At 36.1% G+C, this 19,487-nt stretch overlaps 1 protein-coding gene across 5 annotated transcripts in view; it reads right to left on the minus strand.

Annotated features, from left to right (window-relative positions):
• Positions 1 to 15,818: 15,818 nt before the first annotated feature.
• Positions 15,819 to 19,487, minus strand: part of LOC136863890 (uncharacterized) — a 446,082-nt gene continuing 442,413 nt past the window's right edge. For all 5 annotated transcript variants that reach the window (XM_067140290.2, XM_067140287.2, XM_067140285.2 and 2 more), the window contains one exon: positions 15,819 to 16,092. In XM_067140290.2, the coding sequence (XP_066996391.2) occupies positions 16,047 to 16,092 (46 nt within the window). In that variant the 3' untranslated portion in view covers positions 15,819 to 16,046. The remainder of the gene's footprint in view (positions 16,093 to 19,487) is intronic.

The following is a 19,487-nucleotide window of genomic DNA, read 5'->3' on the forward strand; positions in this document are numbered from 1 at the left end:
TGAATCTCTGCCTAATCATAATGAAGTCTATTTGATACCTTCCAGTATCTCCAGGTCTCGTCCACGTATACAGCCGTCGTTTGTGGTGTTTGAACCAAGTATTGGCAAGGACTAAATTATGATCAGTGCAGAATTCAACCAGCCAACTTCCTCTTTCGTTCTTTTGTCCCAATCCAAATTCTCCTACTGTACTACCTTTTCTTCCTTGGCCTACCACTGCATTCCAGTCTCCCATCATAATTAGATTCTCGTCACCTTTTACATATTGTATTAAATCTTCTATCTCCTCATATATTCTTTCGATTTCTTCATCATCCGCTGAACTAATAGGCATATAGACCTGCACTATTGTGGTGGGCTTTGGTTTGGTGTCTATTTTGACGACAATAATTCTTTCACTATGCTGCTCGTAGTAGCTAACGCGCTGTCCTATTTTCTTATTCATTATTAAACCAACTCTTGCATTTCCCCTGTTTGATTTTGTGTTGATAATCCGGTAGTCGCCTGACCAAAAATCTTGTTCTTCCTGCCAACGTACTTCACTTATACCAACTACATCTAACTTTAGCCTATCCATCTCCCTTTTCAGATTCTCTAATCTACCACAACGATTCATGCTTATAACATTCCACGCTCCGACTGGCAGAATATCAGTATCCATCTTCGTGATGATCGCCCCCTCTCGTTTAGTACCCACCCTGAGATCCGAATGGGGACTATTTTACCTCCGGAATATTTTACCCGGGAGGAAGTCACTACCAGTACATCATTCATACAGAGAGAGCTGCATGTCCTCGGGAGTTAGTTACGTCTGTAGTTTCCCGTTGCTTTCAGCCGTGTAGCAGTATCAACACAGCTAAGCCATGTTGAGTATTATTACAAGGCCGTATCAGTCACTCTTCTAGACTGTCGCCCTTGCAACTACCGAAATGCTGCTACCCCCCTTTCGATGAACCATTCGTTAGTCTGGTCTCTCAACAGATACCCATCCGATATGGTTGCACCTGCGGCTCGGCTATCTGCATCATTGGGACACGCAAGCCACCCCACCGCGGCAAGGTCACATGGTTCGCAGAGGAAGGAATACCAAGGAATACCAAGGTATCAAATCCAAACGACGGGAAATAGTTTCAGACTACATATAAGATCTAGAGCAGTGGCGGCCACTAGATCATATAAGAATAGTAATTTGCTCAAAAGAAACAAGTCCCATGATTAAGACACCTAGGACTCCACAAGCTGATGAGATCTTCACCACGGATGAAATTGCGAGAGCGGTACAGAAAATGAAGAATAACAGAGTTCCAGGAATAGATGGAATAAGAAGTGAACACGTAAAGCAGACAGCACAAGAATACTTACCGATATGGACCTCTCTTCTAAATGAATGTTTAGAGTTAGGATGTATACCAGACGAATGGAGAAATTCAGCAATCAAATTATTATACAAGGGTGAAAGAGACACAGAGAACCTAAACGCGTATAGAGGAATAGTGTTGGAATCTAAATCACTGAAACTCTTAACAGTAATACTCGCCAATAGGCTGGCAGAGAAGCTAGAGCCCATTGTACCAGAGGGACAGTTTGGTTTTAGAAAGGGAAGGTCCACGACTCTGGCAGTAGAAAACCTAGTGGAGCAAATAAAGCAGACGATAGAAAGGCCAAAAGGAAAACTATATGTGGTTTTTGTTGACTACTCAAAAGCCTTTGATACGGTCAACAGAAAGGTATTAATAGATAAACTGGAGGAACTAATTGGAAGAACGAGCACAGCGACCCTGATATCGAATATACTGGCAGAAAATCACACACAGATAGATGATGTAATAGGCGTATCTGACCGGCTGTTGCAGACAAACGGTGTTCTCCAAGGTGACCCACTCAGCCCTATCCTGTTTAATGCCCTTACGCACGATGTCACCAAAGGAATGGCAGGAACAAGCACATACGTATACGCTGATGACATGGCCATCGCAGCGACAGATATAGATAAATTGCAAGTATCGATAAACACACTATGTGAATGGGCGGAGGGAAACGACATCCAGATAAACGAAGAGAAGACGGAATTGGTAGTGTTTAGGAAGGGAGGAAGACTCACTGAATCAGAGAACGTCAAATGCAATAGGAAACTACTCAAGAGGGCTAACAATTTTAAATACCAAGGTATCACAATCCAAACGACGGGAAATAGTTTCAGACTACATATAAGATCTAGAGCAGTGGCGGCCACTAGAGCTATGAATGAAATCAGAAACATCACGCAACTCTCGATCAGCACAGCTATGGACTTGTTTAGGCTGAAGATACTACCTGTTATGACATATGGCCTAGAATTAGTGGGAGAATACCTCACATACAAACAGCTGGAAGAATTGGAGCGAGTAAAGGCCAGATACTCGAAGAGAATTTTAGGAGTCCCCGCAGAATGCAAGATCGAGGCTACTGTATGAGCTTACCAGAGAGATCTTCTTAATAGAGGATCTGAGATGCGAGCTCATACTTCCAGCTAGTACCAGCTTCAAACAGCTTATACAAGATCTGCATGAGAAGAAACACAACATACGAAAAGACTTCTGTGCAACAACTGCTATGCAAGACAGGACCTGGATGGATGCTAATCATGCTATGCGACACGTGACGATGAGATTGGCGATCCATGGTTTTCAACACAAGGTGTGTCGCAACAAATTATTTCAAGAACCAAACGACGCATGCGTGTGTGAGTTATGCTTGGAACTCTGTGATAGATACCATATCATAAAATGCAGGAATAGACCGAAATCCATCGTAGCTTATAACAAAGAAAAGTAATGTAAATGTAATGTAATGATTTCTTATTGCACGGCATGTGTGCGTTTCAATAATAATAATAATAATAATAATAATAATAATAATAATAATAATAATAATAATAATATTGATCTAGTAAAATGAAACATTGCTCCATTAAGTCAAGTAAAGGGCCTTTGTTTATTATTTCGATGATGCCTCTATCGTGATTAACATCGTGAAAGCTATGTTTATAGTCATTTCTATGCTGTCCTATTGCCGAAAATCTCCTGTATTTAATTGCATTGACATGCTCATTGTATCTGATCCTGAAGGATCTTCCTGTTTATCAAATATATGTCCTGGCACAGTTGTTACAGTGAAATCTGTATACACCTGACTTATCAAAGGGGTTTGAAATGTTAACTAGGCTAGAATTATGAAATATGTCGAGATTTCTATTATTGCTTCTCAAGGAAATTTGATATTTTTCTTCATAAACTTGTTGGTTATTCTGTAAATGTCAGGATTAAATGTAAAAGTAGAATAAGTTTTTGATCTAGTTGTTTCTTTTCGTAAATTAGATTTCGGTCGGTGTTTAAACTTGCATATTACACGTTCTATAAAACTATGGTTGTAGCCATTGTGGAAAGCTATGCTACGTATAGTGTTAAGTTCTTTATACAAATCTGATTTTGACATGGGAATGTTAAAGGCACGGTGTATCAAACTAATATAGGTAGGGGTTGTACGGAGTCTTGTTTGATGGTTATAGCAGTGTGTGTTTTTTTCTCTAAAATTGTATTTAAAAGTAAACGGAAGCCTAGTAATGGTTAAATCTAAAAATTAAGGGCCTTATTATCTTCAGATTCTATTGTAAACTTGATGTCCGGGTCGATCTTATTAAGGTGTGTGAGGGTGGTAGATGCGTCAGTACTACGTTCGTCCATAATGATAAACGTATCGTCTACAAATCTGGACCACAGAAGTATGTTGTTCAATTTCTTGTATTTCTCTATTTTTGTATATTCTAGAAAAACTAGAGTAAATATTGGCTAAAATGACAGATTCTGGTGAACCCATGGCTAGTCCGTCATGTTTGTACATTACCTTGTCAAACACGAAGTAATTACTATTGGTTAGAAGTTTCAGGATGGTCATAAAGTTGGCTAAGTTGGCTATGAATACGTAGGATTTTTAGAATATTTGGTAAAAGTTTGGTGATATCGTATGGATGCATTGTGTGATGTGGTTGCAGTATAAAGCTGTCTAATTGTTTGATTAATTCTAGGATGTTTTAACGGATTTGTTTGCTTGAAAAGTGTAGTATTTACTCAGAATTGTTGAATGAATTGCGCTGTTTTATAAAGGGGGCTCGGTCTAAAATTTACTATAGGACGTATAGGAACTCCATCTTTATGGATTTTGGGTTGCGCTTTGACGGTCAGTAGTCCTGGGTTTATACTGTTAAGCTTGTTTTTCACTATCAGTTAGCAAAAAGTTTGTACTTTTAAGTATTCGTTTTAATTGTTTTTGAATGGATTGGGTTGGATCTTTATCAATTATTGTGAAGGAACTATCTGTAAAAAAGTTTTTTGTTTTGGCGATATAATCTGTTTGGTCCATTATAACAGTAGTGTTCCCTTTGTCTGCTTTGGTAGTAATGGTTTTTGTGTCTTTGATTTTAATTTTAAGTTGAAGAATATTTTTTTCTATCTGCAAGTTATGATGTAAACTGGTGTACTGAAAATGTTATTTAGTTCTTTTAAATATTCAAGTCTGATCTCTTCTTGGGTATCATAAGGTATTTTTTTAATAGATGCTTCTGTCTCTATTACTAGTTTTTAGCTATGTTCGCTAGGTTGTAATTGGGCCAATTATGCTTAGTACCTTTGGTAAGGATAGCAATTTCTTCTAGTCGAAGTCAGTGTTGGAAAGATTGATAAAAGGCGGGTGAAACTGGGAGAAAAGTTGAGTATGTGTGTTATGTAAGATCGCATTTTAGGCGGGCTGTTGTCTGCATTGGATTTATTGGACAAAACATGAAATTTATGATATAAAGTGCATTGTTTTTGAGAAAGAATAGCAGTTAACTTGGTGTGAATATTCCATTGTGCACTTGACAACAACGCATGGGTTTCATGAAGACGATTATTTTAAAATGACTTTTCTCCTCTATAAAAACTTAGGCTCATTTTGAAGCCAAAGTTTGTTAGTTTTTGGTGTACTTCTTCTGATGCGGTAGAATATGTCGTTTATTATTTTTTTAAATTGGGAGTAAAATTATTCATGATGCACTTTTTAATGAAGTATATATCCTTGCTCAACTTTCCTATTTTGATTCTTAAGCTCATATAATGCTGAGCTTTATTCTTTGCCTGGTAGGTTATCCTATTTAATGTCAAAAATGTCATTTTGGTCCGTATTGAATCAAGATTTACATTAAGAACTGCGAGTAAATGGTTCCACCTATTCAATACTACAAAATTGCGAAGTTATTAATACGTCACATATTTATTATTGGGACCGGTTTCGGCAACTACACTTGCCATCATCAGCCTAAGAAAATTGTTACAAGGCATTTAGAAAACTACGCTAACATAATTTTAAAAAATTATTGTGTGTACAACTTGAACCATTGTTCTTAAACTAAGTTTTTTATTGGGTGTACACCATAAAACTTGTATATTTAAAGTACAAAGACTAGAATAATTCTTATGAAATACAATACAAGTCATAAATATTACACAAGCTTTTGAATACAAAAATAGTAAATGATGGTGTCAACTTGCTTGTAGACGTTATAAAAGGTTGATAACAGCATTGAGTTTTTGTAAAAAAATTCATAAAATGTAACATGATTGGACATTGAAGGGCATTCAATTGGCCTTGTCAAATTATAAACATTTTAAAATTATATTTAACATGCAGTAACACTGGCTGAATTTCATTTTAGAATATTAAAAGTCATTATACGTGCGGAGACAGTCAGATTGCAGCAACAAATTTTTGGTAAAAACAGTTCCTCATAGAATATACAGTATATTGATAAACTATGTAGAATGTTTGAGTTTGCCTTGATAGTATATAGAGTTTAGTGACTAATATCTTGTGTGGATACAGTAAATTAAATTATATTAGTATATGTGTCACATATTATTGATCTTATATTTTGATTGCTGTATCCATTAATATGCACAGATTTGAGAATTTAACAAGGCATTTAGAACACTACGCTAACATAATTTTTTTTATAACTTGAACCATTGTTCTTAAACTAAGTTTTGTATTGGGTGTACACCATAAAACTTGTATATTTAAAGTACAAAGACTAGAATAATTCTTATGAAATACAATAAAAGTCATACATATTATATAATCTTTTGAATATAAAAATAGTAAATGACGTCAAATTTCTTGTAGATGTTATCAAAGATTGATAACAGCATTGAGTTTTTGTAAAAAAAATCATATTTATAATGGGGCATACGGGTACCTCCTTTATAAGGATTTTAGGCAAAGCCTTTGCGGTTGGTAGTTTGGGGTTCATGATGGTAAGTTTTTGATGTTAATGCTCTTGAAAAAGGATAGACGAACTTTTCAACAAAGTTTTAAAATTTAATTGAATTTTTGGTGTGGGGTCTTTACTTACTATAGTGTGTGTATTATGGGAAAAGAAAAGTTCTGTTATATTGTTTAATAAAACAGCTTTCGTAATGATGATGTCATTGTTCTTAATTTGTTTTTAATTTGATTATTTGTTTTTGACACCTGGTTGTGAATTAGTTTTCAATTCATTGACTAAAGAGGGAAGTTTCTTTTCAGTTTCATATCTAACGTCGTTACGTTTATCGGTAGGGAGTTTACTAATGTTAGATTCGATTTCAGCACCTGTGGTAATTAGGTCATCTGCTTTGTTGAGATTCGGCCAATTGAATTTCACGCCCTTGTTAAGAAGATCAAATTCCTTGTCTGAAAAACAAGTGTTCGATAAGTTTATGGTTGTAGGGGTTGAGAGGTATGTGTGTTCATTCTTTGGGAGGTTTGGTTGATTTCTGTTTAGTGTATTTTATAGTAGCTAGTTTTTGTCTAGTGTTTCTTATAAACAGCAGAAACAGTCCCACTTATAGTGTCTCAAATTTTTACATCATTTCCTTAGCGAACATTTTAAATTTAATAATGAAGCATACATAAGAAATTGATTACTGCGAAAAATTAACACAATGTAAACTACAACCAAACCATATAATGGTCTCATATGACATTACCAATAGTACTCAACCATCCCTATAAGTGATACTACACATATTATAAAACGAACCTTTCCAAACACAGTAACTTAAAACAATTAAAATAACTGACTTCATTAAATTATTGAGCTTTGTTTTTGTTACGGAGTTTCCATGGTGCAGAAAGAGGTGAAAGAAGATGCTGGTGGGAATGGGTCTATCTACTACAGTATATCAAAGATTAACTTAAAATTTTATCATAGGTTATATCTCTTACAGGTACAAATAGCAATCTTGAAACAAGAATTGTAAAACCCAAGATTAGAGAATTGGGCTTCAAGCCCCTAATTTCCACTTTAAATAACGCCAGTTAATGTTTACATAGACCAGGAGAAATCACCCAAAATAAGAGCACTCTGCTCCAACAAATGTACAGCCTTCCAGAGGCACCCTCAATATTACAGCTGAATTAGAAATCACAGAAAATAGCTTACATGCTCTCCCACTTTAACCAAGGAGACTGTGCTCCTAATTTCTTACAGCCCACTTAAGGAAACATTACACAAAAAAATCTTACAAATTTCTGGCCTCTCTATGTCCACCCTACAATTTTACAATTTGTACACAGGGGTAACTAATACCCAAACTACTGGGCCTTCGTGGAAGAGAAAAACAGGTTAGATTACTGGCCTGAACACAAAGTGAATGGAGGCGTAAACTTGCGCTCCTTGAAAATTAAATATAAAACCCTAATTGGGCTCTCGGCCTGATGAAGCAGAGGCTAAACCCAAGCTACTGAGGCGACGAGAATGAAGGTTAATTTAATGCATTACAGGAAAGAAAAACAGTTACAAAATCGTAGTCACCTCAAACCAAGTTAAAGGGGAACTCGAGAGAGTAACGCACACTCTAACCCCGATTTACAGTTAAAGACTTATGAAGTTTACATTAGAAAAGAAGACTATTACATTTCAGAATGAGATGGTTACATAGTTAAAGTTTAGAACCTTCCCCTCGGATAATTTTGCGGAGACAGCTCAAAGACAGAAAATTGGTGGCCATTACCTGGGCTGGTGTTCTCCATGCCGAAGAATGAGGCACCCCGCCTCCTGTCTTAACACACACACTCAGAAAGACGACGATCAATAAGACAAGGTAGCCAGTAAAGCCTCAGCTTATATACCCGAGGGGATTGTTCGAGAGGATTCTGGACTAAATCCGGACACATTCTCTCACTTTTATTGGCAGAATTAAAAGTTACAGCCAAAAACCGACAAGAAGCCTGTGATAGGGTGAAAAATAATTGCAGAAAAATTTGATTGGCCAGACACCAAAGCTGGCGGGAAGAGGACGAAGTGTTGCAAACCTTGAAATATATAAAAAATAAATGAAAGTTAATTTCCTTGAGAAAACCTACGAACACTAAATTTCTTTCAATAACAAATTACTCCACCTTGCACCAGAGTGCGTGACCTCAGTTTTTGTAGAGACATCTATGGAGAAAAGTTCAAACTTCTTGATGTGCACCAAAACAAAACAAAATAAATCCAATCAACTTAGGAAACGTAGAAATGACGAACTTCTCAGTTATTCAGTTGTGACATCTTCTGATTAATGTCCCAACTTCATGCAGGAGCTGTTTCACGGTTTGTTTGATAGAAAGAGTTCTTTAAGGCGCTTCTTTTGAATGTGCGGAGTTGAGGTTTACGTCCCGGTACAGGTTTCAACAATAACTTTTTCACCTTCAACAAAAAAAAAATTACCAGCAAAAGGGACTGACAATGGGAGATCCCGTTTCAGGCATTTTAGCTAACATTTGTATGGATAATCTCCAGGCTAATAAAATAGAAAATAAAATCAATGGTCTCCACCCATGGTTAAGATTTTTGGATAACACGTTCGCCATCATTGACAAATAGCAAAACAATAACGATAACATTTTAAAGTTCTTTAATCGACTCAATAATAATATTACCTTCACAAAAGAAGATGAAATCAACAACTCTTTAAATTTCCTAGACATAACCATAAATAGAGCCAGTAATAAATTCACATTGCAGATATCTAGCAAACCTACCCTTTTGCCCCCTTGACTATAAAAATATATTTGGACCCACATTCCCTTAAGTTAGCAATCTTCTACAGCTTGATCCATAGAGCGTTCAGAATTTCTCTTTCCAACTACAGTCGAGAAAAGAACTACAATATATTCAAGAACTGGCTAAACTTAACGGCTACAAATCATACATGGTTAATAAAAATATAAACAAAATGAAGATAAAAACTGCAACTAATTTAACCCCAGAAAAACCGGAAAAAACAGTTTTGCTGCTTTTAGCTTCACAAATCCAGCCTTATATCAGATCACTAAACCGATTAGGAAACATGGCGTCAACATTGCACTTAAAACCCGCAATACAAACAGAAATATATTCTTTAACTCCCATACAGTAAATTCAATACACAACCAACACACAGATTCAGGATTTATAGACCCAAATGCGCCCACTGTAAATTTTCTAACGTGGGGAAAACTGGACGCAGCCTTCGAATGAAATACTTAGAGCATTACAATGCATCTGAGCAGAACAAATACTCCGCTATGAGTATTCATGTGAAAGAAATGGGACATAGCTTCATCACTATAGACCAGGACCTTCAAATCTTAAAGATTATTAATAAGGGTAGTTTAATGATTGAATTCATGAACACCTATATACTTTTAGACCAGCAGCTTAATAAGAATCAAAATCTTAATGACATCGCAGAAACAAAGAGCCCGGTCACTGAGCAAATTCCTAACTTATTGTAATCTCTTAACATAAACAATATTTTTTTAAAAACGTCTTCAACTATTAATCTAGCATTAATACCCCTATATCAACAGCAGCTAATGACCCGTCGCCTGGCCACATCCCTTCCTCTATGCGCACCAACAGCGATCTTAACGCCCCGCCCACCCCTCTTCACCCGACACACTCCCCGCCAACATTGACACACCCCTACAATACGAGGAGTACAGATAAAGTAACAGTCAGACTACCACACACAAACAATGCTGTCGGACATCTGTCATAACCTCTAATGGGTAAATGTTAAGAAGATTAATTCCACTAGTGAACAATAATTCCAATTATAACACCTCACACACTTTTTCATCTTATTTCACAGACTTCAACACACATTACTAGCCGTTTAATTTACACCTAAGAATCCAGTTGAACCCATCTTCAGACGTATATGGATGCTAACTTCATAAGCTTCACTACCTAGGCAGCATACTGCATATTTAAAGAGAAGATGGAATAATTTGTTATATGAATGAGACTTGATCAAGCATCCTCTACTAGCTATTTTGCCATCTAACCAGCATCTTCACTTCAAATATCTATATATATAAAATAACTTGTCCTGACTGACTGACTGACTGACTGACTGACTGACTGATTCATCATCGCCGAGCCAAAACTACTGGACATAAAGAAATGAAATTTTGGGGATATATTCATATTATGATGTAGGTGCTCGCTAAGAGAGGATTTTTGGATATTCCATCGCTAAGGGGGTGAAAAGGGGGGTGAAATTTTAAAATGAGTGTATCTATATCTCAAATTTTAAAAGTTTACAGATGTAAAAATTGGTATTTAGAATCTCCTTTAAAAATAAGGAAACACGTATTTTTTTGTTTTCAGAAAATCCCAATAGGAGGGGTGAAAAAGGGTGAAAATGGGGAAAAATGGGTTGAATGTCTTTAATCAGGATACCGTTACTTATATTTCAGAAACTGAAGATATTACAGACCTGAAAATTGGTACTTTTGATCTATTTTAAAAATAAAGAAACACGTATTTTTTGTTTTTGGAAAATCCAATTAATGGGAGGGTGAAAAGGGTGTGAATTTTTAAAATGAGTGAATCTATATCTCCAAACTTTTAAAGTTTGCAGATGTAAAAATCGGTATTTAGAATCTTCATTAAAAATAAAGAAACATGTATTTTTTTGTTTTCGGAAAATCGCAATAGGAGGAGTGAAAAGGGGTGAAAAGGGGGTTGAATGCCTTTAATGAGGCTACTTATATCTCAGAAACTGAAGATATTACAGACCTGAAAATTGGTGTTTGGGATCTCCTTTAAAAATTAAGAAACACGTATTTTTTTGTTTCTGGAAAACCCAATTAAGGGGGGACGAAAAGGGGGTAATATTTTAAAATGAGTGTATCTATATCTCAAAACTTTTAAAGGTTATAGATGTAAAAATTGGTACTTAGAATCTCCTTTAAAAATAAAGAAACACGTATGCTTTGTTTTCGGAAAATCCTAATGGGAAGGGTGGAAAAGGTTGAAAAAGAGGTCGAATGCATTTCATGAGTCTACTTATATTTCAGAACCTGAAGATATTACAGACCTGAAAATTGGTGTTTGGGATCTCTTTTAAAAATAAAGAAACACATATTTTTTTTGTTTGTGGAAAATCCAATTAATGGGGGAGTGGAGAAATGGGGTCATTTCTTAAAATGAGTGTATGTATATCTCAAAACTTTTAAAGTTTATAGATGAAAAAATTGGTATTTAGAATCTCCTTTAAAAATAAAGAAACATCTATTCTTTTGTTTTCGGAAAATCCCAATAGGAAGGGTGTAAAAGGGTGAAAAGTGGGTTGAATGCCTTTAATGAGGCTACTTATATTTCAGAACCTGAAGATATTACAGACCTGAAAATTGGTATTTTGGATCTACTTTAAAAGTAAAGAAACGCGTATTTTTTCCTTTTTTGGAAAGTCCAAATATTGGGGGGTGAAAAGGGGGGGTGAAATTTTTAAAATGAGTGTGTGTCTACATCTTAGAACGTTAAAATTTACAGATGTAAAAATTGGTAGTTAGAATCTCCTCTAAAAATAAAGGAACACGTATTGTTTTGTTTACTGTAAATCCTAATAGGAAGGGTGTAAAAGGGTGCAAAATGGGTTGAATGCCTTTAATGAGGATACACATATCTCAGAAACTAAAGATATTACAGAACTGAAAATTTTTATATGGGATCTCCTTTAAAAATAAAGAAACACGTATTTTTTGGTTTTTGGAAAATCCAATTAATGGCGGTTAAACAGGAGTGACAAATTGGAGTGAATTTTTTGAAAGACTATATCTACAGAATATCTCGGAAACGTAAAATGTTACAGACGTAAAAAGTGGGTGTTTGGAATCTCCTGTAAATGTAAAGAAACATAGGTGATTTGTTTTCGGAAACTCTACTTAAGGGGAACTCAAGAGGGGTGAAATTTTAAAATGAGAATTTTTACAGTATATCTTAAAAACTTAACATGTTACAGAAGTAAAAAAGTGGTATTTTTTAAATCTTTATTAAACATAAAGAAACGTGTATTTTTAGTTTTCGCAAATACCACTTGGGTGGTGGTGGTGGGGGGGGGGGTAAAAGTGACTGAAAATGGTATTGAATTCTTTTAATTAGGCTACTGATATGAAGATGTTACAGACGTGAAATTTGATATTTGCAATCTGCTTTAAAAGTAAAGAAACACGTATTCTCGGAAAATCCAATGAAGGGGGGGGGGGTGAAAGAATTGAAAAATTAATTGACTTAATTGTATGAGAATACATACATCTAATAAAAACTAAAGTTGTTACAGACGTGAAAATCCGTATTTGGATCACCTATAAAAAAAGAAAAACGCGTTTTGGTGGGGAAAACATCTTGGAGGGCGGGAGTGTAAAGCAGTTGAATTCCTTTCATGAGGACACATAAATCAAAAACTGAAGAAGTTGGAGTCGTGATAATTGGTATTTAGAAGATCCTTTACTATTAAAGAAACAAGCATTTTTTGCGGGAAAATTCACTTATGGGGGGAGTATTGTGAAATGAAGTGAAAAAAGTAAATTATTTTTATAGGGATACTTACTGTATATCTCAAAACTGAAGGTAATAGATGTGAACATTGGTGTTTGGAATCTCCCTTAAACATAAAGAAACAAGCATTCTTTTAATTTCTTTTTTGGGGGGGTCGGGGGTGGCGGTAAATAAACTTAACGGCGATGGGGTGTAGAAGGAGGTGAGACCAATTGATTTTACTGTTATTAATGTACTTATAAGGATCCTCCGTTGCTCAGGCGGCAGCGCACCGGCCTCTCACAGCTGGGTTCCGTGGTTCAAATCCCGGTCACTCCATGTGACATTCGTGCTGGACAAAATGGAGGCGGGACAGGTTTTCCTCCGGATACTCCTGTTTTCCCTGTCATCAGCTATTCCAACAAGACATAATAGTAATAATAATAATAATAATTATTATTATTATTATTCCGGGCCGTCGTCAAATGTGCGGACCGCGCTGGAAACGGCTCCTGGACGGGTAATGACTAAGAATGCAGTCCGGCCGCGGGTTCAGTGCCGCCAAGGCACCCAATATGACACCACGCTGGATCTCCTGAAGGATTTTATCCATATTAAAAATGATTATAGGAAAAGATGGCAAAGATTTACGGACCCAACTGACCGGGAGGAATACCTGAGCCTAGCCCGGGAAGTACGAAATCGATTGCTGGAAAGGAAGATTGAAAAATGTGAGGAAACGTGCCGTAAGGTAATAGAAAACCAGTCATATCGGGAATTTTGGTGGATTCTCGCAGAAAACGAGTCAGATCGCGAATTTCGGCGGATTATATATCTAAAACAATAAGCATTCAATTATAAATTTCAGTATAATACCGTAGCGAAGCACGGGTATCTTGCTAGTTATTAATAAAGACTCTCGTTTCAATAAAGAATAGATTTCTATCTATAGAATATGTTAACTAAGCCACAAATCATTTTAAGCTGAACGTATTGATTTCTTGTATATACGAAAAATGTGTGTAAATATTTTGATTTCTTTTTGATTTCAACTGCCAACCCAGTATTAACAATATGATTGTTAATATATTTTATACTGTTTCCAGTAGACAGGGGCAAAAGATCTCATAGGTCTACGCCCCGAACAAATAGCTTTAAAAAAATTTCCATTAGATGGGAACACAAATATGATATACCTTGTATCTTTAAAACAGGATTAACCAATTCAATCCAAATAGACCATAATGTTTTATACATCAATGTAAATTATTGTAAACAATTAGTTTTTAAGAATAGTTTTAATATAACATCCACTTCAGAGCTCTGACTTAGAGTATAGAATTTATGGCTGATGATGCTTGCGATGACAGGTGAAACATGTACCATTACAACCTTAATTGAATTGTTATATCATAGTCTTAAAGACTTTAAAGTATTGAATAGGTGGTTTTCAATAAATTAATGTAATGTTTTAATAAATTGAATTTCAATATGGTATAATAATGAGAGTAATCACTTGTAATAAGGTAGGAGTACATCATTATCAGACTCCACATTCAATATCATATCACCAGCGATTGTGTGTACCGATATTTTGATGACGGAAATCATTCCTTCCAATGTTATAGAGTATTCGCATCATAATTAGGTACTTCGGTATGTACTGTAATGGGACAATATTTAATTGTGTCTAATTGTATGTGACAACTTTAAGACGATGTCCAACACGCAACTGAAGTTGTGGATGTAGGTTATTTTGAAGAGATGCCACATAGCACAGCCCGCTGTGTTGCTTATTCAAAATAAATAAAATACGTCAACAGAAATATTTCTGGGATGATTCGGCACTTAAAAATGCATAATATCACTGAAAACACCTCCGGCCCGGCCTGCATCACAAGAAGCTATACTGTCGACAATTGCGAGGTATCCAGCTAGGTGTACGTCCTACCTACAGTTATTCACAAATTATGCACGGTTATTAAGCTAAGATGTCCACCTCAAGTACTAAGGTGCTCACAGTTGAACTTTACCGGCACACACGTTTCCATATGAGAACGCTGATGGTATACTCATAGTTACTGGGACGTCGCACAGATCACAGCATTGGAGAATCTGTCTCTAGAGCATTGTGCATCACTAACCTGTCGAAACAATTGGAGCGAACTCAGGCATTTTAGATTACACATTGCGCTCGTGTGTAATGATGGTTGCACATCTTGCCCAGTCTCACGTTCCTATCTAGAGCTATTCATAAATTATGCAGAGTTATTCAGCCAAGATGTCCACCTCAAATAAGTCGTGAACTATTTAAGATAATGACATTCTGTTTTCACTTTCGTTAAGGAACTAAGGGGTTCATACTTGAACATGAAGTACTTTTCCAGGCTTTTGACTTAATTTATTGGCACACACATGTTTCCATATGGGAACATTATTTCACGCAATAACTGCTGATATACTATCAAGCTTACACTCGTGGTTACTGGAACGTCGTACAGATCGCAGCACAGGAGAATCGGTCTCTAGATCTGCGACGTCAGTCTCCAGAGTCTCGAGCGAGGGCGTTACCCATCACTAGTTTATAAGACCCTATTTGAAAACAGGGATTTCAATATTTTTTGCTATTGGTTTTACATCACACTGACTCAGACAAGCCTTATGGTGACTACGGGATAGGATTGGGAAGGATGAGTCCAAGGCTTTAATTGATGTACAGCTCCAGCACTTGCCTGATGTGAAAATGGAATATCATCTTGAGGGCTGCCGACAGACTACCTCACAGCCATCTCGCTTGATGGAAACTGGGATTATTTTGGCATATTTTTGAGTACAGGGGAAAAAGATGGATTCCCTAATCATAATTACATTGAGCATCAATAGGATTAGTTACTAGAACTAGTGCAATTGTGTCATCCAAAGATAGTGTACTGAATCTACTTCTATAGTGAGGAGGGAGAGAATTAGGTTTTTATTTCATCACAGTTTATTGAACAGTATAATAAAGCAAGTACAGATCACGTGACATACATGCCCCCCCCCCTCTCTCTCTCTCTCTCTCTCTCTCTCTGTTGCTGTTCTCAATTTGGCTGATGTTGATTATATAAATACACCATTTGGCATGCAACACTAGAAAACAAGTGTTTTTAATTCCAAAAGCACTATATTTCCAGCGTAACCACCGCAGCCATCACTCCCTCCATCAGTTGAACTTGTCAAGATCATCACAGGACTTGGACTTGCTTGCTCTGAAACAAAGCAGAGGACTGATGTAATTAACATGTTGTAATTGAAAAAGGTGGATTCCAAACCCAACTATGTCTAATTTGTACTTTTTCATGAGAGCAAAAAACAAAAATAATTATTTTGGAGTAAGGAGTAAGAATTACTTTTATCTGAAGACTCGGTTGGATTTGGAAAACATTTTAGAATATTTCACAGTACCACTCGACTGAAGTATGGTGCAAGAAAGCATTCACATATTTATTATTTAATACATACTAGAAATTATTTCATGTCAGTTCTAACAAAAAATTACATTTTCAAGTATGAATAATATCATCATTGTCTCCTTCAGGTTCCATCAGTGCTTCTTCTAATAGGGGACTACAGGGCTGAAACAAAATGCGTTGCTTACAGTGCCAAAGACAACTGTCAGAACATACATCACCCCCCTTGTCCAATTTGATTTTTGATTGGGTTGCGGATCATTGATCTCCATCTTTGCCAGTCTCCATCAAAAACATCAAGTTTGCCACTCTCTTCTTTAGGTTTGGTTCAATTTGTTCTTTCCATTGTTTAGTGGGTCTATCTCGAGATATTTTCCCTCCAACCTCCAGTTCAAGCGTGGCCATACCACCTCGGCCTCTTACACTCCGCTAACACCGAGTGTTCCTCGTACTTACTCCGTCTTGTCTTGGCCGGCATACTTGTTAGGAATTTCATCTTGCTTGGATTTTACTTTCCTCTGCTTTGGTCATTAACGAAGTTTCATCTCCATACGTCCAGATTGGTAGGAGGTAGTCCTTGTACATGATTTATTTGAATCATACCCCACAACCTAGTAGATCCCTCCTGCATCATATCACCCTCATGTTCTTATTAGTTTTAGTGGTTTCCCCTAACCTGTTACACCTCTTCCATTCCTTGGTCCTCATGTAAGAATGACAATATTGCTCTTTTTCTCGTTAATATTTATTCCCCATTATTTAATCACTCCATACCTTATGTCTGCCTGTTCTTGAATGTTCTCTTCATTTTCACCTAATGGCACAATGTTATCAGTAAATCACCATGCTTTAATTGTTCCAGCCCCAGTCCTTTTTTGATTTCTTGGAGTATTTCGTCCCATTCTAACCTATGATGATGATGATGTTTGTTGTTTAAAATGGCCTAACATCTAGGTCAGCAGCCCCTAATGGTACGATTTGAGACGAAATATAATGACAACTTAAAAGTCCAAAACTCATCCACTGACCAGAATTCAAAACGTGTTGATGAAGAATGAATGGGTGAATATGAATTTAAAATGATCAGCTTATCCAGCTCAAAATATTGAAACAGAAGATAGATCCTTTACGTACGAACACTCCTACAGTAGTAAATTTGACGGATATACAGTTTTCAGATAAAGAGATAGATATCTTGAACAAGGGTCCTAAGTATAATTGGCCTAACAAGAATAAAGAGGTAGACATCATAAACACAGTAGCCGAAATAGAAACCAACGTTTCCAAACTACCTTATAAAATACAAAACGACATAAAAACAGAATTAAAGAAAAATCTTCCAAGATTAGCAGAAGATCTGAATACTAAATTTGATCCTGATCAACACACATTAACCCTGGAGTGGTCGCATGGGTTTTGTCAATATTAATGGTCGCACCTGGTCTCTCAGACCCATTTTTTCTCAGTTTTTACTATTAGATTTTTATACTTTATATCCAAATACAGTATTATAGGACATTATTTCGTTTATTTTAATGCAGTTTGCATGGCTGTAAGATTTAACTATCCCGTTTCTTAAAAAATCTATTTTTATAATTACACTGAAAAACGGATTGTTTTCTGTTAACTTGTGAAAGGTAAAACATGTTGACAGTAAAATGTGTTTTACTTCTTTTTTTCACTTGTTCCTGCATCTGCATGCACAAAGCAACACTTTCGTATATTTTCTACACAGTCTTAATAAAATATATATCTTTGAGAATTTCACACTTGAACTATTGGTACAAAAATATGGATTTTTAGGTAATGTGTGAATTATGTGTCATAATTCATAAAATCAAAATGATATTAGTTTTAGAAACACATCCAAATACAGGGAAACATCACCTTAATCAATTTCTATGCATATTCTGCAGACAAGTTGTCCATGTTCTCCGCAAATGAAATTTTGAGACTTGGGGCAGATGAAGTATGTCTTCCTGTCTTTGTTTGTTGGGCAGAAATGACGAAGAGCTTCTTCATTTTCAGATTCCTCCAATATGGAACGAATCCAGGCAGAATAAGCTTCATATATTGTTACACAGAAGAAAAATATACTAAACTAACAATGCGAAGTTTGACAAAAAAAAGACCAACGTTAACAGTCGCACCGGGTCTGCGAGACCCTGAACAGCCTGTACGCCCAAAGTTTCCAAGGCAACTGAGAGCGGGCTACTGTGTTCGATTGAAGGTCGGGAGCCAAGAAGCTACCAGGGAGGGGAAATCACTCGGTGCATTCCAACAAGAGAAACACCAATAAGTATGTTCGCCCGGGTCTCGTAGACCCATCGTGACCAGTCCAGGGTTAATACAAAACTTGAAAACCAAGATAGAAGACAACATCGTTGTAACTAAAGCCGACGAAGGGGGATCAACAGTTCTACTAGATAAAGAATCATATATTAAAAACAGAAGGTTTTTAATAGTAGTAGTTACACGGTAGTTAATAAGGACCCGACAGCAAAAATACAGCGTAATTTAAAGACATTATTAAAGAAATCTATATTTATTTTTAACGAAAAAGATAAACAAAGACTCATAAACATGAATCCCAACATCCCTGTAGCAAGAGCCCTTCCTAAAGTCCATAAGGATGATATCCCAATACGTCCCATCATCAACTGCCGAAACAGTCCAACCTATAAAGCTTCTAAGTATATTCATGGCTTCCTTAAGACACATTACACATTTAATAACAAGCAGCCTTTAAAGAATTCCATTGATTTTTGTGAGATCCTAAATAAGTTCAACCTACAACCTTATCATACAATATGCTCCTTTGACGTGATTAACATGTACTCAAACATTCCGACCAGAGACACTGTCAACATCATCTAGAATAACATCTGTAAACACAGTGGCCTCAGTAAAATGGAGATCAATGAGTTCATGACACTATTAAATTTTGTTTTAGACAACAACTATTTCACTTTTAATAAGAAAATTTATAAACAGAACGGCCTAGCGCATCCTAGCTGATATTTATGTGGACACGATTGAACACACAAAAATCAGAACTAATATTAAAGGGATTTTGTTTATGGTTGAGGTACGTGGATGACACGTTCGTAATAACTGATAAGAATGTCACGAATGGCAGCGAAGTCTTAGAAAGCTTAAATAATATCAAACCTAACGTAAATTTCACTAAGGAA

This window comes from Anabrus simplex, chromosome 2, assembly GCF_040414725.1.
Source record: "Anabrus simplex isolate iqAnaSimp1 chromosome 2, ASM4041472v1, whole genome shotgun sequence".
NCBI classification, from domain to species: Eukaryota; Metazoa; Arthropoda; class Insecta; order Orthoptera; family Tettigoniidae; genus Anabrus; species Anabrus simplex.